This window comes from Danio aesculapii, chromosome 10 (assembly GCF_903798145.1).
Source record: "Danio aesculapii chromosome 10, fDanAes4.1, whole genome shotgun sequence".
Classification (NCBI taxonomy): Eukaryota; Metazoa; Chordata; class Actinopteri; order Cypriniformes; family Danionidae; genus Danio; species Danio aesculapii.
Genome location: NC_079444.1, coordinates 30,934,995 through 30,962,494, shown reverse-complemented (window position 1 = coordinate 30,962,494; position 27,500 = coordinate 30,934,995). Strand labels below are relative to the sequence as shown.

The window sequence follows — 27,500 nt, the reverse complement described above, 5'->3', positions numbered from 1 at the left end:
TGAACCATTAGAAGCTGGTTATGTTCACACACTGTTGCCACACAACTGTGTTTAAACCTCTTATAAAAGTGATTTCTGCATAAAAGGTCCTCTTTAAATGACTTTATTGTTACTTTGAATATGAAAGAAAAGTCATCTTAAGTTTACAGAATAAAACAAAAAAATCTTCTTAAATAAAGATAAGCATTTTGGAGCATTTTATTTCTGCATTATATTGCATTATAGCATTTTAAATAACTGCATTATTTTGTATAAAGGACTGGTGACTGAATTAAGATTTCCGAATGTCAAATAATATATTTAGTGCGTTTTACTTTTTTTTTTGGAAAATGGCCATTGTCAGAATAACAAATTTTTTTCTTTTTTTTGTGAATTAAAAGTCAGGGTTATTCCACCAAATATTGATATACAATCTGGCACATTTTTTTTATTTATGCTCACCAAAGGCTTCTAATGACAGCTTTTTTCTTTTAATTTAGAAATAGATGTCATCTGTAGCTAATAGAGTAAAACACTAATTCTGTTTTAATCAAACACATACAGTAACTATATATTGTGCTTTAGAGCATTTAATTTAGCACAAAATTAATACATTTTATTATATAAAAGACTGAAAACATTTTCTTTTCCACTTTCGAATAAAAAAAAATCCTCCTGAAAATGGCAAAGTATCAGAATAAAATTAAATGAAATCTTTTGGTGTGATAATTTTTAAAATTATTTTATTGATGATAAAATCTGAAAACTTGGCACCTATATTTGTTATTTTATGCTCAACACAGGCTCTAAATTACAACATTTTTATTTTAAATTAGAAAAAAATGTCATCAGTAGTTTATTAAATAAAACACAAATTCTGTTTTACTCAAAACACAACTATATTGTCGTTGAAAGCATTTAATTTAGCATAAAATGATTAAACTTTATTATATAAAGGACTGGATTTTTTTCTCTCTTTTTTTCCTGAATAAAACAGAATAAAACAATTATTGTGATTAAAAAATCAGTGTTATTCCACCAAATAATGATAATATCCAGTGCTTCCCGTAGGTTTGAAATATAGTTGTGGTGGTAGCTGAATTGAAACTTTTTCACATCACAAATAGTTAACCATATGCGACAAGTAACACATAATTAAATTTTTAACAATATTTTTATTTATTATGACACTCTTATACACTGTTTCTTTTCAAGGGGTTAAAGAAATTTAAGAAAATCCACAATTTCTCTTACTTTTTATTCTATTCAGGAGCCATGTGCACTCACTGACAGGTCAAATCTGTTTCTCTCTCTTTCTCTCTCGCTCAAGTTCAAAGCATATATAAAATAAGGAATATATTGACATCATCAAATTAATAAAATATACAGCAAATGAGTAATAAATGACAGAAAAAAAGGAATAAAAACACACAATATCTTTAAAAATTCTATTAATTACATGACTAAAACAAGGCAAATTTGTTGATTAATGGTGTACAAATATTTTGCAGCCAGTTTAGGTATTGTTTTGTGTCATACTCTCCATGTATTTAGTCATTTTGAATTATTTAATGTTTCTCTCATGGCTGTGCGTGCGCAGTCAGCTGTGAAGCCAAGCAAAAGTAGGCTTAAATATGAAGATGGATACTAATAAAAAAATGGATATTGAAAATGGATACTAATAACGACAGCTTTGGAAAGCCGAATCCCGGATATTTTAGCAGATATAGAAATCCCGGCCAGACTAATTTTATTAAGTCCTAAAAAAGGCATGGGTTTCCCCCACAGTCCAAAGACATGTGGTACAGTTGAATTGGGTAGGCTAAATTGTTCGTAGTGTATGAGTGTGAATGAGTGTGTATGGATGTTTCCCAGAGATGGATTGCAGCTGGAAGGGCATCCGCTGCGTAAAACGTGTGCTGGATAAGTTAAAGTTCATTCCACTGTGGTAACCCCGGATTATTAAAGGAACTAAGTTGAAAAGAAAATGAATGAATGAATGAATGAATGAATGAATGAATGAATGAATGAATGAATGAATGAAAAAAGGCATGTCTCTGTGGGTCTCAGCCGCATATGAGATTGTCTGTGGGAGTGTTGACAGTTGTTGTGAACACGGAATGAACAGTATGAAACAGGGTAAACGAGAGAAGATTTTCCACCACATGATCGATCACGGATGTTTGGTTACATTGGATGGATACAAAAAGTGTAAAAGTATGATAATAATGTCATTAAATTTACTTGGGCAGCCGTTAATATACCTGGGTGGCCCACCCAAGTAAAGTTTATGTGTGGAAAGCACTGATATCTGAAAACTTGGCACCTTTATTTGTTATTGTATGCTCACCAAAGGCTCTAAATGAAAAGATTTCTATATTAAATTTAAAAGAAGTGCCATGAGTAGTTTACAGAATAAAACACAAATTCAGTTTTACTTAAACACATAACTATCTTGTCATTTAGAGCATTTTTGGGATGAAATAACAAAGGAATTCCGTACAATAACCCCGATTTTCAGTCACAACAAATGCTAGATATTGTTATTCATCTTAATTGTCATTTTATGAAAAAATGCTCTAAAATTCTTTATAGAACGAAACAAATATAAACATTTTACTCAAAACCATGCATAATAAATCCAGTAAATCCAAAGAAACTGAGAATATTCAAATAGTCTCTTATTTATTTTTTTCTTCCATAGGTGTATGCAGCTATTTATAAACGCTTCTGTGTCTTTAAGATTTCCAGCTCTAGTTATGATCTAACAAGCTGTTCTCAAGAGAGAAAATGACTATTACTAAAGCACGGAAAGAGCTTTATAGGTCACGTTTTCAATGAGTGATTTATGTCTGGTGTAATTACCAAACGGAGCAGAGGTTCCTCCCACAGTAACTCGGCAGATGTGATCGTACTGTTCTTTCAGAGTAATTATATATGATTGCTTATGTATTTTTAGTATTCTTTGCAACTGCTTACATCTGCTGCTTAAAAGCTTGGCACTCAATGGCGGACAGAAAACTGCGTTTTGGGGGGTCAAACTGTCGGAAATGATAACTATAATGATTTGGGTGTGATTTTCATGAAGTTCTGGAATGAAAAGGGAACAGAAAGATGCATTGAGTTTAATTATGGTTTTAAATGCATGTGTCTGTCTTTTTGTGTTAGGCTACTCACATGGTCAGTATTTCCTTTGCTGTTTTAGTGTTACATATTTACATATGTAAATACACTTGTATATTTTACTGTATATGGACTTTAGTGCGGTTATTCCAAAGGGTGAACAACTCTCTAGTTATTTTAATTAATTTTCAATTTTTTTACCTGTATATTTGTAGTTCACATAGCTTCAATTGCAAATAAATACCTAAAAACAAAAAAAGTTTATTTTATTTTATTTAGTTTTGTTTTGTTTTATCTTTAAATTTGTAGTCCATAGCTTCAATTGCAATTAAAAACCTAAAACAAATTTAATCAGCTTAATAACGTTTTCTTATTTAATTTCAGTTTTATTTTATTTATTTTATGTTATTTTATTTATTTATTTATTTATTTTTTAATTTTTTTATTTTATTTTATTTTATTTTATTTTATTTTATTTTATTTTATTTTATTTTATTTTATTTTATTTTATTTTATTTTATTTTATTTTATTTTATTTTATTTCATTTTATTTTATCTGTAAATTTGTAGTCCATAACTTCAATTGCAATTAAAAACCTAAAAAAAATAAGCCAAGTATCGTCTGCTTATTTTATTTTATTTTATTTTACCTGCAGTTTTGTAGTCCATATAGAAAATGTCAAAATTATTAGCCCCTTTAGAATTTTTTTTTTTCAGTAGTCTACAGAACAAACCATCATTATACAATAACTTGCCTAATTACCCTAACCTGCCTAGTTAACTTAATTAACCTAGTTAAGCCTTTAAATGTCACTTTAAGTTGTATAGAAGTGTCTTTGAAAAATATTTTGTCAAATATTGTTCATTGTCGTCATGGTAAAGATAAAATAAATCAGTTATTAGAAATGAGTTACTAAAACTATTATATTTAAAAATGTGCTGAAAAAAATCTTCTCTCCGTTAAACAGAAATTGGGGGGAAAAATATATATACAGTTAAAGTCAGAATTATTAGCCCCCCTGAATTATGCGCCCCCCTGTTTATTTTTTCCCCAATTTCTGTATAACAGAGAGAAGATTTTTTCAACACATTTCTAAACATAATAGTTTTAATAACTCATTTCTAATAACTGATTTATTTTATCTTTGCCATGATGACAGTAAATAATATTTGACTAGATATTTTTCAAGACACTTCTATACAGCTTAAAGTGACATTTAAAGGCTTAACTAGGGTAATTAGGTTAACTAGGCAGGTTAGGGTAATTTCGCAAGTTATTGTATAAAGATGGTTTGTTCTGTAGACTATCGAAAAAAAATTAGCTTAAAGGGGCTAATAATTTTGACCTTAAAATGGATCATAAAAAAATAAAATCTGCTTTTATTTTAGCTGAAATAAAACAAATAAGACTTTCTCCAGAAGAAAAAATATTATCAGACATACTGTGAAAATTTCCTGAATCTGTTAAACATCATTTGGGAAATATTTAAAAAAGAAAACAATTCAGAAGGAGGATAATAATTCTGACTACAACTATATATATATATATATATATATATATATATATATATATATATATATATATATATATATATATATATATATATATATATATAAATAACCGAACCAAAACCTGATTTAACAAAAGTTTCTAACACTTCTGGTTGTCCTCTTGTGTTTGGATGCCACTAATTCTCTGACAGATGGGAAAATCAATAAGGGAGAGACACTATTCCACACTCAAAGTTATTTATGGTAATAGACTCAGTAGCTCAGTTACAACTTGAAAATAACTTTTCTTTCTCTCCGTCTTTCAGAAAATTCTAACATCTGTTTAAAAATATTTGTGCTATTGTTCTCTTTTTGTTTCACTTCATTCACGGCAATTTTCTTTTCACTTCGTTTTGCTTTACTTTGATTTTCCTTTTTACTCCTTTTTTTTTTTTTGCTTTGATTCACTTTATTGTTTTATCAAACCAAACTCAATTTTAAAATCTTATGGCATTTCAAAATATGTCCAAATGAAAACCTCCAGAATTATGGCCACAGTCAAGTTAAGAAAGAGTAAAGATTGGTGTGATATACTTGCTAAAACCTGACTCAAAAATGGGGTTCCGGGGTCTGTGTGGTGACTGGGGGCCAATTATCTTTGTCCGGGGTGTCCCATTGTGCACCATCCCCGGGGTCCACCTTCCCTGTCCAGTGTCAATTACGCTTCTGACAACAGAACTAATGAGCCCCTGATTGGCCTGTTGGGGTTGACATGTTTACCTGAGGAAAACACTAACTCATCATGTACACTACCTGCACCTCCACATGCTGATTGTGTTCTGGGCAGACACACTGCAACATTTGTGTTGCTTCTGGGCTGTCGGTGGTGTGCTAGATTGTGAATCCTGCTCAAGCCTGCTACCATTACCTTGGCTTATTTATTTATTTACTGCCCATTTGTAGTTCATATAGCTTCGGTTGCAAAATAAAACCTCAAAAAAAAAAAAAAAAATTTCAAATAAGCCTAAAAATATTTTATTTATTTATTTATTTATTTATTTATTTATTTATTTATTTATTTATTTATTTATTTATTTATTTATTATTATTATTTTTTATTATCTCTTTATTTTATTTTATGTATTTAATTTTTTATTATTTTATTTTGCATATTTGTTATGCCCAAGGCTTATATTAAAACTAGCCTTTGTGTGTGCACTACATTAAAAAAATTAAATCTAAATTTATTGACCTGGCCAAAAATAATTTTTATTTTATTTTACTTTATTTTATTTTATTTTATTTTATTTTATTTTATTTTATTTATAATTTTATTTTTTATTTTATTTTTTTTATTCTGTTTTATTTTATTTATTTTTTTATTTTTGTTTTATTGTATTTTATTTTATTCTAATTTATTTTATTTCATTTTATAACATTTTATCTTGTTTTATTTCATTCTGTTTTATTGATTTTTTTTTTTTTTTTTTTTTTTTTTTTTTTTTTTTACATTTTGTTTTATTCATTTTTATTTTATTATTTTATTTTATTCAACACATTAACTTCTTCCAACATTGTTTGACAGTTTTCTTTTGAGTTTAATGACAGCAGCGCCTAGTGGTAGGTCCTGGAATTGTTCCAGTAATAATGCAATGATGTGAATTAACTATACATTATCTATATTCAAAGAAAAGTTATATTTAACCAATATCATTTGCATCATTCGAATACCATTTCAAACACTGATATATTGCCAGTAGATCCACATTTTAGTCAGTCCAAATAATCTTTTATGTCACTGTTTTCTTTTTCTTCAGAGTCTCCATGTGAAGCTATCCCATGATGCAACATGTGTCCCCAGCACCAGCATTGACCATGATGGCCACACAGAGCGTACCTCCACCATCATACCAGGAGAGCCAACAGGTCAGTCAACAAACCAACAAAACAGCCCATTGTGAAGAAAACAGACTTCAGTCTGTCTTTAAAGGGATCAAAAATCCTCTCAAAAATCAAATGTCATCATCTACTGTACTTTGTGTTCAAAACATATTTAATTTTTTTAAGAATGCTTGCTTGTAGGGCTGCACAATATATCATTTCAGCATCGGTATTGCAATGTGCACATTCACAATAGTCATGTCGCAGGATCTGCAATGTTGAGTTGGGATTGCAGTTGGGCAGGAGTTGTAACCATAATAGAGTAAAAATGTAGAATTTGCATGTGTTTTTAAGAACTGCAAGAATTTCAGAAGAGCCTTAAGCATTAAGGTCCAAGAAACTGTATAATTTGTAACTTTAATAAAATTATTAATATGATGAAGACTATTTTATGGGATGAATACTATTAATACTATTAAGACCATGAAGCATTGTTTATTCTATTTGTTTAATCGTTTCTTTTATTTTTTAAATGCAAATGATTTAATCCCCCACAGAAACATTTCAATCAACCTAAATTAATTTAGGTTGATTTACTATTTTCAAATAAATCAATCTGGTTCAATATTTATATCGCAATTTATGTTGCAGAAAAACAAAATATCACAATCGTGCAGCCCTACTTGCTTGTTAAAGCAACCCATTGACTTCTGTTAAGGTTTAAAAGCACACAAGAGTGAGTAAATGATGAGGTAATTTTCATTTTTTGGTATCCTCTCCCTTAATGACAGATGCATAAGCCAGCCTAAAAACAAAAGATTCACAACTAATAGATGGATCATTTCACAATCTTAACGGTGCACCCCCTTTTATATATATAAATCTGTTATTATTTCCCAACACTTGTTTCAAACCATTCATTCATTCATTTTCCTTTGGCTCAGGGTGCACTCACACTTTGCTATCTGAAAAGTGCCCAGGCCAATTTCCCGGTTTGTTTGACAAGTGTGAGTGCTCCGAATCAGGCCCAGGCGCGGTTCAGTTGGCCGGCCCTGGCCCGGTTTGAAGAGGTCTGCCAGAGCGCGGTTCGGTTGGTTTCCGAGCCCGAAACTAAAGATGCGATGTCACTTTTAAGGGACTTTTTCATATGGATTTTTAAATCATTCTTACTTTTCATTGAACGCAAACTGTCATAGTTTATTAAAGACACAAACCCCTTGCTGCACGTCAGCTGCACCTTCAGCAAACCTCCTAATACCTGCAGCATGAGGACCTTTATGACAATTTATGAGCGTCTAAAGTGGTGGATCTGTTCAGCAAATTATTTGATTGTGTGTCACTGCATCCAAAACGACTAAAAATAATACAAAACAATATAACTAAAGCAATGCTCACTGTGCTGAGCGAGAGCGCTTATCTTCCTATAAAACTGACCAGTTACATTATCGATGACGAATGCGTGTCAAGTACGGAAGGGAAAAGCAGTGAGACTGCAGGCCATCGGGGGAGGGGGGCAATTGTGCTTTGGCACGGTTCAAGGCAACTGTAGCTAGTGTGAGTACGCGCTTAGTCTCTATTTGAACCAGCAACCTTCTTGCTGTGAGGCAACAGTGCTAACCACTGAACCACCGTGCCACTGTTTCAAACCAGTTTGTGCATTTTTTTTTACTCTTTCACTTTTCACCCTATTCGAATGTTTTCCTCAGTTGGACACAGAATATATTTAAGGAATGTTGGAAACAGCTAAACATTGAGTTCAATAATGTTTTGTCTATGGATGTCAAAATTTAGTTTCCAACATTCTTTAAAATATCTTCAGAAAACCAACAACAGATAAAACTAAATTTTATAAGAGTGGTTAAATTTTAATTTCTTTGGACGTACTACCCCTTCAAATGAGTTCTAATGCTGAAATGTGACCCTGGACCACCAATCCAGCCATTATTGAAATTGAGATTTATTTATACCTTTTTCTTTGAGCGCAAAAATTACCCATTATGCTTTGCGTGTATGCATATGGAGGATGCTAAGAACAGGAGGATGCGTATAAAAAGTCACATTTGGACAGCTTTGAAACGATAGTTTTAATCTATTTGACTTGCTTTTATCATCTTTGAACTAATACTGCTGTCGATCAGCGCCACCTCCTGGACTGATTATTTAAAAATGCGATCTAATAGGAATGAAAAACAACATTTGCGAGTCATTTACCATCACCATCAGATGGCATCTTGAGCCATTTAAATGGAGCCTTGTCATTGCTAAAGTGATCATTTTCTCCTTGTTTTAAATATATAACCGACCAAAACAAATGTAATTCACCAAAATATTTGACACACACACATACTGTTCCACTGACACATTGATTAAAAGAGTGGCACAATGTGAAAATAACATTTTTTAAATAACAGAAAAACACATACCGTGGTAAATACTACATAATACAAACTGACTACATGAAACAAACGGCTCGCGATCAACATACAATCAGTTACATACTTTTATTTTTTGGAAATTGCATGGCTTATATACCTGTTAAGTTTCATGCCAGTAATATGGTTTGCACTATAATTCAGTGTGTTTCAGTGTGTGTGCATTGAAGAGCTGCTGAGTACAGTATAACAGCTGACATGTTGAAAACACTGATCTGACGGCAGACACTGAATGGGCTCTATGCACAGCTAGAGTTTTAAAGCAGACTATAAACTTCAGGTGAAAGCTTATTGTGGCTACTTTCAATTTCACAAGTGTTGTTTTTACAGCATCAGTGTTGTAATGTAATTACAATACATTCAGTTAAATAGACCGTACTAAAGCATTCATTTAGATGTTCAAGTGTAAAACGAGATGAAAGACCGTTGTAACCACTAGAGCCGTCAGTAGCAACAGGCTAGCACAAAAATTCAATTGAAAATACTGAGATCACACAATAATCTGTCATATTTTAAAGACATGGCGGGGGGAAATGAAATTTATTGCAGTGCTTCTGGTCTGATCTGAGACCCACTTCATATCGTATATCTAACAGGCAGTAAAGATCGCTGATTTTTAAAGAAATCAGATCTTAAATGTGACAATTTTGCAATGGAAAGCCCTTGGGCTGCCTTGCTGAAAATGAAAAGTCTGTGTGCATATAGCCCATTAGGAGAACGTTTTTCTCTTGCGCTTGAATCGCTCTGACAGAAGTATAACGGCTTTAACACAAAGCTTTCAAAATCAAAGTTAACTCCATAAGCCACTTAGAACAGTATTGATAACCATTTTTGGATCAAAATTTACCAGTTGTAAAGGATGTAAACATAAATTCTAAGCATCCTACCGAAAGACGCTGCTCGTTATGGCACCCTTCATGCAGCAATGAAGAAAAAGATCTATATTACATGAAAGCTGCATTATAAGCATTGCATTGATGCATGGTTGGTTAGTATAGGGCAATATTTAGCTGAGATACAACTATTTTAAAATCTGGAATCTGAAGGTGCAAAAAACTCTAAATAATGAGCAAATCCCCATTAAAACTGTTCAAATTAAGCTTTCAGAAATGCACATTACTGATGAACAATTGAGTTTTTATATATTTACCTACTGTATAGTTACAAAAACAGCATCAAACATGATCTTTACTTAATATTCTAATGATTTTTGGCATAAAAGAAAAGTCTTTTGACCCATATAGTGCATTTTTGGCTATAGTAAATGCTTCTGGGTCACAAATATAAAACTTAAAGTGATCTTATATATATTTTTTCTGGTATAAACTCCCAAAACAGCCCAAAACCTCTTTAAAACCACCAAAAGCATCATTCAGAAAGACAAAAAAACAGGTTATGCTCCAAAAACGTGCTTTTGTCTCACAGTGTTGACATCAGAAAGCAGCATCTGCAGCGTTTAGCATGTCAGCTCTTCATTGTGCCCATCCCGCGTTAATCAGAGGGACACAGAGCAGCGTTTTTGTCTGTCCAGCTGCTGTATCCCTCCGCCCTGAGGATTAGAGGCTGGGGAAAACTGAGCCACGCTGGTAGAGACATGCAAATGAGAGCTAGTTAAGTGTGAAGAAGCTAATTTATTTCCTATTTGAGGCTGGGATTAAGACTTCCAGCTTCCTCCCTTAAACCATTTTTTGGGAGGCTTCTGGGGAGGGAGACAGGAGGGGGTTTGCTTTATAAGCGGAGAAAAACAGAAACGAAGACAACAGGAGAGCTGTGCTGTTTCACTAATGCATCCTAAATAGGGTGTTTGTGCATCCTGACAATGTTTTCCAATGGTAAAGGGCAAGACTTTTTCTGTGCATCTTTACCGCCAGAGTTTTATTTGATGACTAGGTGGAGCGTTTATTTTTTTTCCTGCAGAAGGTGACCTGCGTTGAATTTTAGGGGTCAAGTGCCTTAAATTAGATTCCTGTTTTTAATGAGACCATATGCTGCAGTCTCTGGCATTCTTACATTGTCAAGATGGTCAGACTAGGAGACATTGGATGTGGCTCTCTGAATATGTATGCTGAGGGGTTTCAAAGCTAGGTTTCGCCTGAAGTTTTTTTTGAAAACTTTTTCTGGATGTGTGCCATTTTTTTTTTAGTTTTTTTTTTTTGGTCGTGGAGTATACAGTGAATCCGGAAAATATTCATGGCACTTCACTTTTTCCGCAATTTTTTGTTACAGCCTTATTCCAAAATGCATTAAATGCATTTATTTCCTCAAGATTCTACACACAATACCCCATAATGACAATGTGAAAAAAGATTTTTTTGAATTTGTTGAAAATGTATTAAAATAAAAAACCTGAAAAATGACATGTATATATATATTCACAGTCTTTGCCGTGAAGCTCTAAATTGAGCTCATGTACATTCTATTTCCACTGATCATTCTTGAGATGTTTCAGCAGCTTAATTGGAGTTCACCTGTGGTAAATTCAGTTGATTGGACATGATTTGAAAAGGCACACACCTGTCTACTGTATATAAGGTCCCAGGGTTGACAGTGCATGTCAAAGCACAAACCAAGCTTGAAGACAAAGGAATTGTCTGTAGACCTCTGAGACAGGCTTACACTGAAAAATTAGATTGACAGGTTATAGAAAAAATTCTGCTACTCTGAGAGTTCCAATGAGCACAGTGGCCTCCATCATCCGAAAGTGAAAGATGTTTGGAACCACCAGGACTCTTCCTAGAGCTGGCCGGCCATCTAAGCTGAGTGATCAGGGAGAAGGGCCTTAGTCAGGGAGGTGATCAATAACCCAGTGGTCACTCAATCTGAGCTTCAGCTTTCTTCTATGGAGAGAGGAGAACCTCACAGAAGGACAACCATCTGTGCAGCAATCCACCAATCAGGCCTGTATGGTAGAGTGGCCAGACAGAAGCCACTCCCTGCCTGGAATTTGCCAAAAGGCATCTGAAGGACTCTCAGACCATAAGAAATGAAATTCTCTGGTCTGATGAGGTTAAAATTGAACCCTTTGGAGTGAATGCCAGGCATTACGTTTTCAGAAAACCAGGCACCGCTCATCACCAGGCTAATACCATACCTACAGTGAAGCATGGTGGTGGCAAGCATCATTCTGGGGGGATGTTTTTCAGCAGCAGGAACTGGAAGACTAGTCAGGATAGAGGGAAAGATGAATGCAACAAAGTACAGAGACATTCTGAATGAAAACCTGCTTCAGAGTGCTCTTGACCTCAGACTGGGGCGACGGTTCATCTTCCAGCAGGACAATGACCCAAAGCACACTGCCAAAATATCAATGGAGTGGCTTAACAACAAATCGGTGAATGTCCTTGAGTTGCTCAGCCAGAGCCTAGGCCTAAATCCTATTGAACATCTCTGGCGAGATCTGAAAATGCCTATACACCATCGCCCCCCATCCAACCTGATGCTTGGGAGGAACAAAGAGGAACAGGAGGAAGACAGGTGTGCCAAGCTTGTGGCATCATATTCAAAAAGACTTGAGGCTGTAATTGCTGCCAAAGGTGCATCAACAAAGTATTGAGCAAAGGCTGTGAATACTTATGTACATCTGATTTTCAGGTTTTTTATTTTTAATAAATTTGCAGCAATTACAAAAACTCTTTTTTTTTCACATTGTCATTATGGGGTATTGTGTGTAGAATTTTGAGGAAATAAATTAATTTTATCCATTTTGAAATAAGGCTGTAACATAACAAAATGTGGAAAAAGTTGAAATATTTTGTTCCAGAAACTCTGTAATTTGGGACACCAACATAGGACAACATAGGAATGAGACCGGTTGGATACATTTTTAAGCATAATAGTTTTAATAATTAATTTCTAATAACTGATTTATTTTCTCTTAACCATGACAGTAATTAATATTTTAATAGTTATTTTGTAGGATGCAGTACTAGCATATAGCTTGATATGCATTTTAAAGGCTTAACTAGGTTATGTAGGCAAGTTATGTTAATTAGGCAAGTGATTAGACAACAGTCGATTGTTTTGTAGCCAATCGAAAATCATAATTTTCTAAGGGGGCTAATAATAAATGGCATGAAAAAATGGCTTTAAAAACGAAAAACTGTTTATTTTCGACCAACTAAAATAAATAAGTCTCTTTCCAAAAGAAGAAGAAAAAACATTGTAGGAAATACTGTGAAAATTTCCAGAAACATCTCAGAATTATGAGATATTAACTTAACATTGCAACAAAAAGTCAGATTTGTTTATTTTTTTAAGTCTGTGACTCACCCCCCTAAAAAAAAAAATTCATTTTGACTTTATTTTTCTCTCAAAACTCTGAGGAAAATGTTAGAATTAACTAAGAGTTAACTTTAAAAAATCTACGGACAAAGAATTGTAAGATGTGCAACCAAAATTGTTAGATATTAAAATAAGTCAGCACTTTTAGATGAAAGATTTAAATTACTCTTTTATAACAGGCTTTATGTTTGTTTTATGTTCTTATTATTTGACTAATTTAATATTTGAGTATATTGTATATCTATTATACACAGTAAAAAAAAAATATGACAAAAGTCATGACAACAAATGCTTTTTGTTACTTCAACTTAATTTCTTAATTATAAAAAATAGTTTCAGCTCAATTTTTAACTATGAAAATTTTTCATAATATTATTAGTCGGTTTGGCTGATTTTAGTGGAGATGACTACAATAGTTTATTTGATTCAACTAAAAATTGAAGGCAAGGAGAAATCTTTACAGTGTAGAGTACTGTTTATTGAAGTAATTAACTCACTAGATAATCAATGAAGACACATTAATACATACATAAATATATAACATACAATATAAACAATTAATGCTACATTAAGTAGTCAGGCTTCAAGAATGCACCCTAAAAGTGAATATGATTGTCTGTAATATAGTCTCGACTGCAGATCTGAAGTTATTGTGTTGTTCTGTTGTGTATTTGAGCAGATGACAGGCACTACTCAGCAAAACTCAAAGGGCCAGCATGTGCACCTCTCTGCAGCGTCAGCAGGAGGAGCCGCTCCGGTCAGCGTGACTCTTGACCCTCAAGCCCAACTGGAGTCTGACAAACGAGCCGTTTACAGGTCAGTGTGATGGATATTTCCAAAGATTTCAAAACTCTTGCTTGAGTTATGCTTGCAGAACAGGCGGAAATAATGCAAGAATGTTCTGTATAGTTGCCAATATGTTGCTTATAGGTTGCTAAAGGGTTTCCATTGGCAATGCTAAATGGTTGTTTGCAGGGAAAAATGAATGAATGAATGGATGAAAGAATGAATGAAAAAGTAAATTACTGTAGATAAAAATGCAATTTTTATTTATTCTTGTAATTATTCTTATTCTAAAGATTACACAATTTTTCTGTCACATTTTTCTAGTTAAATTTAGCTTTTTCAGTATACCTGAGTAACTATTGTAGATTTCAGTGGTTTTTATTAATTAATTTTTATTAACATCATTTCTATTAACATTAAATTACATATATATATATATATATATATATATATATATATATATATATATATATATTTATTTTTGTCATAGTTTTAAAAAATGTGTTTTTGTGTTTTTGCAATTTTTTTTTGTTATTTATAAGTCTGTATAGTATTATTATTTTTATAAAAGTTAAATGTCTCATAATAAATAGTATTTTTTATATTTACTTGTTAAATTAAATTGTTAAGTAATTATTAATAGTTTACTAAATAGACAATGGCGGCACGGTGGTGCAGTGGGTAGCACAATCGCCTCACAGCAAGAAGGTCGCTTGTTCGATCACCGGCTAAGTCAGTTGGCATTTCTTTGTGGAGTTTGCATGTTCTCCCCGTTTTCGCGTGGGTTTCTTCTGGGTGCTCCTGTTTCCCCCACAGTCCAAAGACATGCGGTACAGGTGAATCGAGTAAGCTAAATTGGCCATAGTGTATGTGAGTGTGTGGGTGTAAAAACATATGCTAGATAAGTTGGCGGTTCATTCCGCTGTGGCGACCCCTGAATAATAAAGGACTAAGCTGGAAAAAAAAATGAATGAATGAATAAATAGATAGTATATAATAACCCAGATTCTCCTATTCCTTTAACTTGCATTCGAATGCTGTGTTCCCACCAAATGCGTATTTAAGTATCTGCTCACCTAAAGCCCTGCTTACACTGTGAGATTTCAGCCAAAAACGTTTTAAACTCATTCTTAATCACATTTGATGATGATTGATGATCACAGAGAGCTGAACAGATCTTTTAATCCCAGTTGCTTTGCGCACGTCCTGTCTTGTTGATATGATTATACGTGTTACTGCAAAAACATGTTAATACTAGTGATGCAACGGTTCTCTGTAAAAAATTGTATCGTCCTGTTTGTTGTTCTCCCACGGTTCGTTGTGCCCTGTGATTCAGAATATGCATTATTAATATTAAATTGTTAATAAAAACAATTGCAACGAAGCAGTTCCGCCTTTGTACGCTTCCGATTACCTTTCACATGCATTGCACTTGAGAAGACTTGTCCAATAACCTCTTAGTATGTAAATCTGTTGTTGACATCACGTTTCCTCATGCGTCGGTTGGTGTTTGGAGTTTAAGTGTTTCAGCATGGCATGTGAAGGAGAGACAGAGCAAATGCGCAGGAAAGGCCAAGTCACAGTGCATTGCTGTCAGTGTTTCAACAGACACTCAATGTAAATTCAGACAGACACAAAAACATAACGAATGCTGTTTTTTGTTGTTGTTGCAAAGATAGACTAGATCAGTGGTCACTAAAGGCATCACACACAGGATCCGCCGCTCAGCGCCGCGACACGGTGCACATGACAGTTGAAAGTATCGCACACCAGACACGCACATTCACATGCTATTTGTTCAGATGGCGCTCTGTGGCGCGGCAGAAATATGAACAGTGTCCTGTGTCGTGGCTGGGTGCCGTGGACAGCTGCTGATTTGCGGCGCCGGTGTGTGAACGCTGATAGAATCCTGTGTTTAGAATTCTGAAACGCATAGCGCTGCGTGGCGCGACGCGCCGCATCACCAAGCGGCGCTTCGGGTGTGCGACCTTCTTTACAGGCAGATCGAGATCAATGTCCACACCCAGAAGCCAATCCAAACATTCAGCAGGTCTGTTACTTAAGTCCTGCTCCTGCTGGGTGTTCTTTCGCACCGGATCACTCCCAATATTTACCTGCTGTCTTCTAAGAACTGTTTTCTTCTCGACTGGGTGTTCCTGTTGAATTAAGAGAGAAAAGCCGAGTGCTCTCTCTTTGGTGTTGATAAGTGAAACAGAGCTCTCTGGAATCATATAGAAATCATAAATAAAAATGTCCTGTTGCCTTGCTAATGCAAGCATAATGTAAACAGTAGTAAACAATACTTTTAAAGTGCTCAATTATTAAGATGTGTTGACATAATTATTATCTGCATAATTGGTTGAGACTGTTAAGTCGAGATGCAAAATAGAAAAAGGTGAAATTCAAGCTTTTTCTCTGTATTTTCTTGAGCAATTTATTTGAACAATTTTCAAAATGCCCTACTTTTATTTAATTAATGCGAGAACAAACAAATCTACAGTCATATGTGTTAAGCTGTTGCATTGTCAGTGTTTTTTTTACCCAATAATTGTTTTTTGTTACTGGTATTTATATGTGAATTGTTCTGTAGGCATTTTTTTAAGCATATCAGAAACAGTATCGTACTGAAACCGTGACCCTAAAACCGTGATACATACCGAACCGTGAGTAAATTGAACCGTTGTACCCCTAGTTAACACATAGCTGTCAATCAATTCGGTGGGTGGGGCCTCAAAATGGGGGGGATTTGGATCCTATTTTAACGTCCGGAAATTTTTAAAGAGATTTATTGTGTTTATATCACTCCAGTATGACTGTGAACACAATATACCTAAACACAGTTCTGTAAAAAAAGCTTACAAAAGATGAAAGAAAAGATTTTCATCATAGGTGCTCTTTAATACTCATTATGCTACTTTATATTTGTTGTTATTCATGTGTAAATTTGTTTTAATAAATTTTACTTCTGAAGAATTTGGCATGTCCTTCCAAACATATTAATTTTATTATTACTTAAGCAAAATAATGTATAAACCCCACATATATACAGTATATATACTCAAGTATAAAAGTTTATTTATTTCTCAATTTTTCTCTCTCTAACTGAACACAACAGTATGAAGCAACCAGAACACCATTGTTCCACCACCTATAAATAATGCAGTTTTATACTTATTCCGAAACCCTCATAACATATTGATCTAAATACAAGCATACAGAAGAGATGCTTGATTTGGATAGCAACGCGCCTGCATAAGTCATATTTTCCTCGCTTATTCATGAACTAAATAATACATAGCGCACACCGACACTTTAAATACTTAAAGCCTCATTCCCAAGCCCCTCGTCCCCGGTTGATTACAGCGTGGCCGCATGCATATCGTAGCTCCTGTACGAATGTATCCGCGAGCAGCTTCATTGCTAGCTGTGATTAGCGGTGTCTTGTGGTGGCGTGGCAGAGGCCCGTGGTTTGCCGTTCACCCCTAAGGCAGGTCTGTGAAGGCCCGGGCTGGCCTGGGGCTCAGTCTCTCAGCTCCTCAGAGAGAGAAAACTGCCTTTGATGAGAGCAGCCAGCCGGAGGCGACCTGCAGGCACTGTGGAAAAAAAAGACTAGACTCAGCCTACATTCATACTACGCACACACACATATACACACACATGCTTCCTCCTTATTCTAAGTCGAGCTCAGTATCTCAGCACCTACTCTTTCACACACACATTTCTGGTTTCATCTACATGACACGTCTTAAGTGCTGGAAATATATCCAAAGACGCCACAGAGAGATGCATCTCGTAGCTTGATCTGATCGTGATGAAAGCGCACAGGTGAAGTAGAAACCAAAAAGAGTTTGTATTTGACCTGACGTCTCGGTAATGTTGCAGTTTGTGTGCACATGTCCTGAAAATTATTGGGAAAATTTAAATTGTGCAATTATATTGCTTTCTAAGAAGAATATAAACATGTCTCGATGTGTCTTGAGTTTTTTTTTTGTACATAAATGTTTGTCAGTGTAAAACTACATTTATATTTACAATTATTTCTTACATTGTTTAAATAATGTAAGACAAACATTCTTCTTGAACAAGAGTTCCTAATATTTTTGTCCAATTAATGGAGCAATTTTTAGACATTTATCAAATTTGCATTATATACAGTGGAAGTCAGAATTATTAGCCCCCTTTTGAAATTTTTTCTTTTTAAAATATTTCCCAAATGATGTTTAACAGAGCAAGGAAATTTTCACAGTATGTCTGATAATATTTTGTCTTCTGGAGAAAGTCTTATTTGTTTATTTCGGCTAGAATAAAAGCAGTTTTTAATTTTTTTAAAAACCATTTTAAGGTAAAAAATATTAGCCCCTTTAAGCTAATGTTTTTACTACTTTTTGTCTACAGAACAAACCATCATTATACAATGACTGGCCTACTTACCCTAACCTGCCCAGTTAACCTAATTAACCTAGTTAAGCCTTTAAATGTCTCTTTAAGCTGTATAGAAGTGTCTTGAAAAATATCTATTCAAATATTATTTACTGTCATCATGGCAAAGATAAAATACATCAGTTATTAGAAATGAGTTATTAAAACTATTATGTTTAGAAATGTGTTGAAAAAAATCTTCTCTCCATTAAACAGAAATTGGGGAAAAAATAAACAGGGGGGCTAATAATTCAGGGGGGCTAATAATTCTGACTTCAACTATACATATATAATATTTCTATCCATTAAGATGCAAATAAATTTAGCAAAAGTGACAGTAAAAGCACATCCTAACCAACACTATTGTATTGCCCTCACCCCACCCTACCCCTAAACCCAACCATCACAGGAGACTGTGTGCAGCTTTACTCTCTGATTAAACTCATCTTGCGGGATTTATAAGCATTTTGAGAAATGAGGACGTCACCAATGTCCTCATATTTCACCTCCTTTTTGTAATACCTGTGTCATACCTATGTCATTGTACAGATTTGTGTCCTGATATGTCACAAAAACACGTACACACACACACACACACACACACACACACGCACACACACACGTGCACACACACACACACACACACACACACACACCACACACACACACACACACACACACACACACACACACACACAGACACATGTTTGTTTTTTATATTCCATATGTTTATTTAAATTCCATAGGTTTTCATTGTTTTTATACTGTACAAATTGTATTTTCTATCGCTGTACCTTAACCCATTCCTGAAACCCAAGTCTCATGAGAAACTATGTGCATTTTTACTTTATATAAAATATTCGTCTGTATTATTTATAGGGCGGCATGGTGGCTCAGTGGTTAGCACTGTCACCTCACAGCAAAAAGATCGCTGGTTCGAGCCCTGACTGGGTCAGTTGGCATTTCTTTGTGGAGTTTGCATGTTCTCCTCGAGTTCGTGTGGGTTTCCTCCGGGTGCTTCGGTTTCCCCCACAGTCCAAAGCCCACCCGTGGTGTATGTGTGTGAATGAGTGTGTATGAATGTTTTACAGTACTGGGTTGCAGCTGGAAGGGCATCCACTGTGTAAAACATATGCTGGATAGGTTGACGGTTCATTCCGCTGTGACGACCCCTGATGAATAAAGGGACTAAGGAAATGAAAGGAAATTATTTATAAAACTTTTGAAAAATTGCGACATGGGCAATGTCCTCATAAGAAGTGTTGGATAAAATAGTAATATAGTAACATTTTAAGCCTATCTTACTCTTAAAAAAATCCTCAAAAATAACACAAGATACTTTCATACCCCCCCCCCCCCCCAATAGTGACTTAAGATTGTAATATACAGTATTTCTTTTTTCCCAGCACTGCTCTTAAGTTACCTTCTCAACGTAACACCTGTGTCATACCCATGTTATTATAAACAATTGTGTCCTGATATGTCACACATGCACATGCACACACACTATCTGGTCCTGCTTCATCCTCATTCTAAATCAAGCTCAGTATCCCAGCACCTACTCTTTCCATTTTACAAAATTACATTTTAAGTGTATTTTTAAATTGTATAAAGGCAGCCTTGGCAAACATTAATAAATCTGATCCATAAATGATCCAAACACTAAATAAAATAGTTTGTACATTTTGACAGTGCTTGTTGTGAATTTGTTATGCAGCATAAATACTTAAACTAATGTGTGCATTTAACAGAACAACCAAAAATATAAAAATGGAGTTGTTTGTTTATATCATGAATCCTCATGTATTGTTTTGATTCAATTTGGCAGGCTGGTGTTTATTTCTGCACCTTTCGCTTCTCTAATTGCTGGTATTGCAAGTCTGAGATGTTGAGTCTGTGCTCCGGCGTGCGTTACTTAATTATTAACATTAAAATAAATGTGCGATACAGTAATTATCTTAACGAGCTACTGCACTCTCTTTTAAAACATCCAATACCTTCTCTTCTTATTAGAAATGAGGCAGGGGGTCTCTTTCCTGTGGGGCACTTGCGACACATCCAAAATTAGCTTCAATAAAAATCCAGCATACAGAATATGAAATTGTAATACATATCTTAAGATGGTCCTGAGGGTGAGAAATTCAGCGCTATTCCAAAATGATAACAGTAAGAGAGGAAAGAATCACACATTGTTCTATAAATGCAGTTTTTACTGTGTTTAAGACTTAAAAAATACCGCAGATGGGGCTTTTTATTAATAAATCTTAAATACACAAGTACAGCATTGTTAGTTATATGAAATGTGCATTTTATTTACAATTTAAGTTTAAGTTATGTTTGACTGCTGATGACGTTTTTACATTGTAAAAGTACAATGTTGTCATTTTTCAGATAATATCAGAGATGAAGAGTTCAAGTGTTTCTATATGGGTATCATTAAGGTTTTAACCGTATTACTACTTTTATCGATACCACTTATCAGTTTGGTACTTTAACGGTTCTCGTATTGGTACTTTTTGTAGTTTTTTTTTTAAATAAAAAAACAAAAAATCTAATTGAACAGAATTAGCAACTCTTTATTTTATGATTACTGATACCGATAAAGTACAGAGTTTCGGTACTCATCTCTATTTATATAAAAGAACAGGTAATTAATAAAATATTTTTATTTATTTATTTATTTTTATTCATCCTTTATTTTACCATGGATTTCCCATTGAGATATGTATCTTTTCTACCGGGGGGCCTGGCCAAAATGGCAGCACAAAAAGTTTCAGATACAAAATTAGACACACTTAAAATTTCACATATTAAAATTTACACAAAGCTTTAACATGATTCTTCCAGGTAAGACTTTCCAGAAAAGATTTTTAAAAATATTTTGTGATGGAATTGTTTCTAACATAATAACATTGAGCATTTCATTCTATAATATAGTGCCAGAGAAAGAAAACGCTGTTTTACCAAACTCCATACATACTCTAGGAACAGTTCAATGTAGTAAGAATTCCCTGTACTATAACTACAAGTATAATATGATAAAAGGTTACAAATATAAGATGGAAATTTACCCAATAATGCCCTAACAGTGATTAGAAGCATATGCATTTTTCTCCTTTGGTGCTGGTGTATTTTGTACAAAGTACAATGATGGGTACGTGAAGATGCATTCGTTACAAATCGTTTTGCAGCATGACATATACTGTCCAGCTTTTTTAATAACGGCAGGTTTGCATGCATATAAACTACATTTCCATAATCTATCACTGAAAGGAAACAGCTCTGGATAATTCTTTTTCTGTTATGAACACTCTCTGGATTTAGTATGGTAGTAAATATTTATATGGCAATGTTGATGTATTTGGTCTTGGCGGTACAGATCTGCTACGCTGCTGCTGCTGCTTCCATTATTATGGCAGAGCAAGTACTAAGACCTGCTACTGCAAGTATATACACAGACATGTCATCTGAGAATATAGCATGCTGCTGCTGCAAACATAATATAAATGTAACCCCGTAGCAGATCTAACACAGGTGGAGCTGGGGTGGAGAAGGGTCTTAGAAAACATGGCGCAGCTTAACATCGTAGAATGACGCAGAGCATTTAAACTGACGAGGAACTAGCTCATTGGGTGCCGAGGTGGCAGCAACCAATCTCGCAGGTTAGGTGACCTATCAACCTGTGTGCGCATAGAGTTAAATGGCTTTGAAAGGAAAGCACTCCTTAATACAAAAAAAACAAAAAAAACAATTAAGCTTCGCTTCACGGTTGTGCAGTGGGTAGCATGATCGTCTCACAGCAAGAAGGTCGCTGGTTTGAGCCTCGGCTGGGCCAGATGGCATTTCTGTGTGGAGTTTGCATGTTCTCCCCGTGTTCAAGTGGGTTTCCTCCAGGAGCTCCGGTTTCCCTCACACTCCAAAGACTTGCACTATAGGTGAATTGGGTAAGTTAAGTTGGCCGTAGCGTATGTGTGTCAACGGGAGTGTGTGTTTCCCAGTGATGGGTTGCAGGTGGAAGGGCATCCGCTGCGTAAAACATATGCTGGATAAGTTGGCAGTTCATTCCGCTGTGGCGACCCCAGATTAATAAAGGGACTAAGCCGAAAAGAAAAGGAATGAATGAATGAATTTAGCTTATTAACAAGATTTTCAATATGAGTATTAAAACCCAAGCCATATGCCCAAATATTTATAATTTTATTATTTCAATACAGTCCCCGTCCAGGGTTAACCTTCATTTTTTATGACAGCGATTTAAAAACCACACATTTAGGGTTTTTTTGCATTTAAAAATGTATTTAAACTTAATTTCAGTCGTGAAAGTTGCAGTAACCAAAAGGAGTCTTGTAACATCTCTATGGCTTGATTATAGATTGTGCAGCTTTATAAATAATAGTGTCATCGGCATATAAATGGATTTTAGCGTTTTATCTCTTGACCTAAGTCATTTATATACACACTGTAAAACACAACAGTCAACTTAATCAAATGAAATTAGTGTAGTGAACTCAAAAGTTACTAAAAGTTAATTCTACTCATTTGAAAAGAATTTTGAACTCAGTGTTGAAGGTAATGAGTTAATTAAATACCTCGTTACTTCAACTTAATTTAAAGTTCACAGTTTTCTTATAGATTAGTTTTTAACTCAAATGGTTTGTAGCAATCGGTTTGAGTTGAGATCAAACGGTTTGACATCAAATGGTTTGAGTTGCCTCCACTTATTGGGTTTTACAGTACTCAAATTGCTTTGTTTACTCAAATGGATTAAGTTCACAGTACTCATTTGCATTCGTTTTTTAACTTAAATGGTTTGTTGCAAACGGTTTCCTCAAACGGTTTGAGTTTCCGTAACTTTTTGGGTTTTACATTGCAGTGAAAATAAAATTAAAGCTAAAATAGATCCCTGTCCTTTATTCCTTTATTTTGTTTTTAATTCTACAGAGGTAAAATTTTCTCACTGTAATCTGTCAGTGAAATTATTATTTATTATTTATTATTAGTTACTCTGACCAGTTGTTGTTTTCTGGGTATAAAAAAAGAAAAACAAGCTGACAATGTTATCAGGCTTTAGTAGAAGAAAAACATACTATTACATACTGTACATTCATTAATACCTATCAACTCTTTGTACTCCTGGCACAGTAATTATAATATAGGCTCATCCAAAGTCTGCATAAATTACACTTTTACTACAAGCAAATCAAATGTAATCTTTGTATTAATCGTAATCTATTATTTGTTGATGTTTTCACACATTTAGTCTCCATTTTTTTGGGATATCATGTCATGTGTATTGTATTTGTGTTTTTATATAGTGTTCAGACCCCTGTAGGTGTGCTTATATTGGAGTATTGAAATGTCTGAATGGGGCTTATATGTTTTTCCCCTTCTCGCCGTGACTCAGATTGGCGGGTGCTGAGTGGATTTGCATTGATACTGGATTTCGGTCGGATGGTGCACAGTCATGCTGTCTTCATTGAGCTCCAGTGGATCAGGAGTGTCACGGACTGACGAAAGAGAGAGAGAGAGAGAAATAGAGAGAGAAAGAGGGAGAGAATATGCAATAGAAAAGAAGAAAAAGAAAGGGATGGAGTTGGAAAACAGCTTTAAAAGACCCAGCAGTAGCAGCAGCGCATATCAGTCCCAACAGGAGTGCTTTTAATTTGACAGCCAGAGAGGAAATGGTGAGCCGGTTCTCCCCAGCTGCTGTAATGCACCATAAATTCTGTTTACATTCGCTGTTGGGGAGCTCTCGCAGTCATTTGGTGCCCAACATCTTAACGACTCTCTCTCTCTCTCTCTCTCTCTCTCTCTCTCTCTCTCTCTCTCTCTCTCTCTGTCTCTCTCTCTCTTCGTTTCTCTCTCTCTCTTTTAGTAATGGTGTTGAAATTTCTATACCATCTAAAATAATGCCTTTGTCTAAGCCAAAGATCCCTCCCAAGATCATCTCAGTCCCGATCATGAGTGTCAGGATGTATTTTTGAAATTATTACTGGCAGATTATGGTAAATACTATCTCATCGAATCTCAGGAAGTCTCTGAGGGCACATTTTTTTAATCTGAGTAAGATTTTGTTCCTCAATTTAAATCTGTAGACGTTGAGTTTTATTCTTTTTCATCCTGTCTTGTGTCTCCAGGGTGCACAGTGTTCTGAACTTCACAGGCTGACTGTCTGAAGACTGAACTTGTGTTCGTGAACGCAGGAGCTACTGTGAAGTCTGTGAATGAAACTTGTTAGCTGTGCTTGTTAAGGAAATATTATTGCTCATGGCTTCTCATATATCAACATTTTCAAATATTTCTTCATATACACTTGAGATTCTTCGAGAAAACCCTCGCAACCGTCTTATAAACACCCTGGCCAGCCTTACAACTACACACAGTGGCAATGCCATAGCAACCACTCAGAAAACCATAGCAACTGCATAGCGTCATTTTAGAAATCAGTCAAATAATCTTACATACAGAACTACATAGCAACTCCCTACAAGTCATCAGTGCCATTCAAGCAATGCATAAAATAGCAATGCTTTTTAATATTGTGAACTCCTTAAAAACCACATAGATTGACAACGGCATTCCAAAGCCCTAGAAATCCCAGTGCTAGAACACTAACCAGAAACTACCCTGCATACTGTGCAAACCACCTGGAATAACTAACCAATGCTCTGTGTATAGCTCTATGGTCTAAACTACAACGATACAAATCTACCAACAACCCAGACTCAATTAGCAACACCTTAGAAACTATACAAACTACCAAGATCAGCCTAGCAGCAGCCTAAAAGCTAACAGGAACACTGTACTTTTTACAAACCACCTTACCCAGTCGAACAGTGCTCTTGAAACTACACAGAACTTTCAACAAACAACCCAGACCCACCTATAAACACTTTATAAACTACCTAGAACTCTATACAAACTACCAATATCACCCTTGCAATACCATAGAAACTAATAGTGGCACTGTACTTTGTACAAACCACCTTACCCAGTCAAACAGTGCTCTCACAACTACACAGAACACTCTACAAAGAGACTCAATTAGCAACACCTTAGAAAGTGCCCAGAACACTATACAAACTACCAAGATCAGCCTAGCAACACCCCAGAAACCAGCAGGAACACTGTGCTTTGTACAAAACAAACCACCTTGCCCAGTCAAACAATGCTTGAGAAACTACCCAGAACTCTACCAACAACCCAGACCCACCTAGTAACACCTTAGAAACTACCTAGAACACTATACAAACTACCAAGATCAGCCTAGCTAGCAACACCCTAGAAACTAACAGGAACACTATATATTGTACAAACCACCGTGCCCAATCAAACAATGCTCTAGATACAACCCAGAACTCTACCAACAACTCAGATCCACCTAGCAACATTTTAGAAACTACACAGAACACTATATAGCAACACCTTAGAAACCAGCAGGAACAATGTGCATTGTACAAAACAAACTACCCAGAACACTAAACAACCTACCAAGATCACTCTAGCAACACCCTTGGAACAAACAGGATCCCTGTACTTTCTACAAAATACCTTGCCCAGTCAAGCAGTGCTTTTGAAACTTCCCAGAACACTTTACCAACAACTAAGACCGATCTAGCAACACCCTAGAAACCATCAGGCGCACTATGCATTGCACAGACCACATTACAAAGTCAAAACATCTTCCCAGAACAACCCAGACCCACATAACAACACCCTAGCAACACCTTAGAACAGAGTTTCCCAACTTTTTTAACTTGTGGACCCACAATCATTGTTTCTGTGGCCCACTGCAATTTTTAAACGGCACATTTTTCTGTCTTTATCGAACCAAAGTCCCTTTAAGTCAAGTCTTTTCACTCTGCGGCCATCTTTGAAATGCCTTTCGGGCCGTATGCTCAGGCATTCTTTTTGAATGGAGAAACATCAAATTCTCCAAAACTATTTGCCAAGCTTATGATTACATTACATATTTGGAATCAACAATAAAATTAAACAACATCTGTCTCATAAGTTCCATTTCTAAACGTCTGAATCGAACTACATTGGCATATTTTCATGTTGCTCGAGCTAATAGTCATTATAGCGATTGATGATTGGCTCCTGTAGTAGTAGGCGGGGCTTCATTCGCCATATTGACCGTTACACTTTCCCTCATTCAGAACTATACGAGTGAATGTCTTATGTATTCTATAGACTTTTATTGAACTAACTGCCAATGCTTTAAATAATAATTAACATAAAATGTTGATAATTGATCACCAAGACTTTTAAAATAAAACAAGAAAACCGAAATCCAGGGCGATGTCATAAGAGGATGGACCGTCAGCAGAGTTCAGTGTTAGATTTGAGCAAATACAAACATGACCTTGTTATAGCGATAGCCAAGCTACAGCGATTAACTAGAACACTGTGCAAACCACTTAGATCAGCCTAGCAACCCCCTAGAAATTACAATAGCACGTGCATAGCAACAGCCTATAAACCAACCAGACAAAACACCTTGGCAACAGGGTGAGATGTGGTTAGAATTGATTCAAATATATAGTAACATCCTGGCAATCCAACACTAATAGTCTGGTTATTTGCATTGGTAAGCACATTGCTTTCATGTGGCATGTCTGTGTTTAACCTCTATAGTCTCACCTGTGGTCCAATGATAAGACCCGACTGTGTCTGACAACAGGACACTGTTACCCTTTACCCCGCAGGTGAAAGAGAAAGAGCAGAAAACAGCGTCAAAAAGAGCAATGCCGCTCATTGAAATGCAGCAGTAGGGGTCCTATATAAACCCTGATGGCGAGTGCTGTGTTTGTGTGTGCACGCCCCCCATACAGGTTGAGCTCCAGACATGTAGCCTGGAGGAGGGAGTGTGTGTTCATGTGAATGTGTGTGTGTGTGCGTGAGGAATGGTCTCAGCATGAGGGCACCCCAGACTGGGTTTAATAAAGGCAGCAGCCACTGGCTCGCCCTGATTAGGATGGCAAACATACCGGGTGAGCACACAGAGCGCACACCCCCATCTCCACGGCAGCCCGTGGGTGGCCCACCACGCTACCAAAACAAATGCAGCTAGAGCTAGCATTAAAATGCATCCAGCTTTATTTT

The 27,500-nt window shown here is 35.3% G+C and overlaps 1 protein-coding gene across 1 annotated transcript in view; it reads left to right on the top strand.

Moving 5' to 3' along the window:
- The window catches only part of LOC130236773 (homeobox protein PKNOX2-like), a 229,065-nt gene that overhangs the window by 140,697 nt on the left and 60,868 nt on the right, over positions 1 to 27,500 (top strand). The window contains exons 3-4 of the mRNA XM_056467529.1: positions 6,411 to 6,519; positions 13,867 to 14,003. Coding sequence (XP_056323504.1) covers positions 6,433 to 6,519; positions 13,867 to 14,003 — 224 coding nt within the window. The 5' untranslated portion in view covers positions 6,411 to 6,432. The remainder of the gene's footprint in view (positions 1 to 6,410; positions 6,520 to 13,866; positions 14,004 to 27,500) is intronic.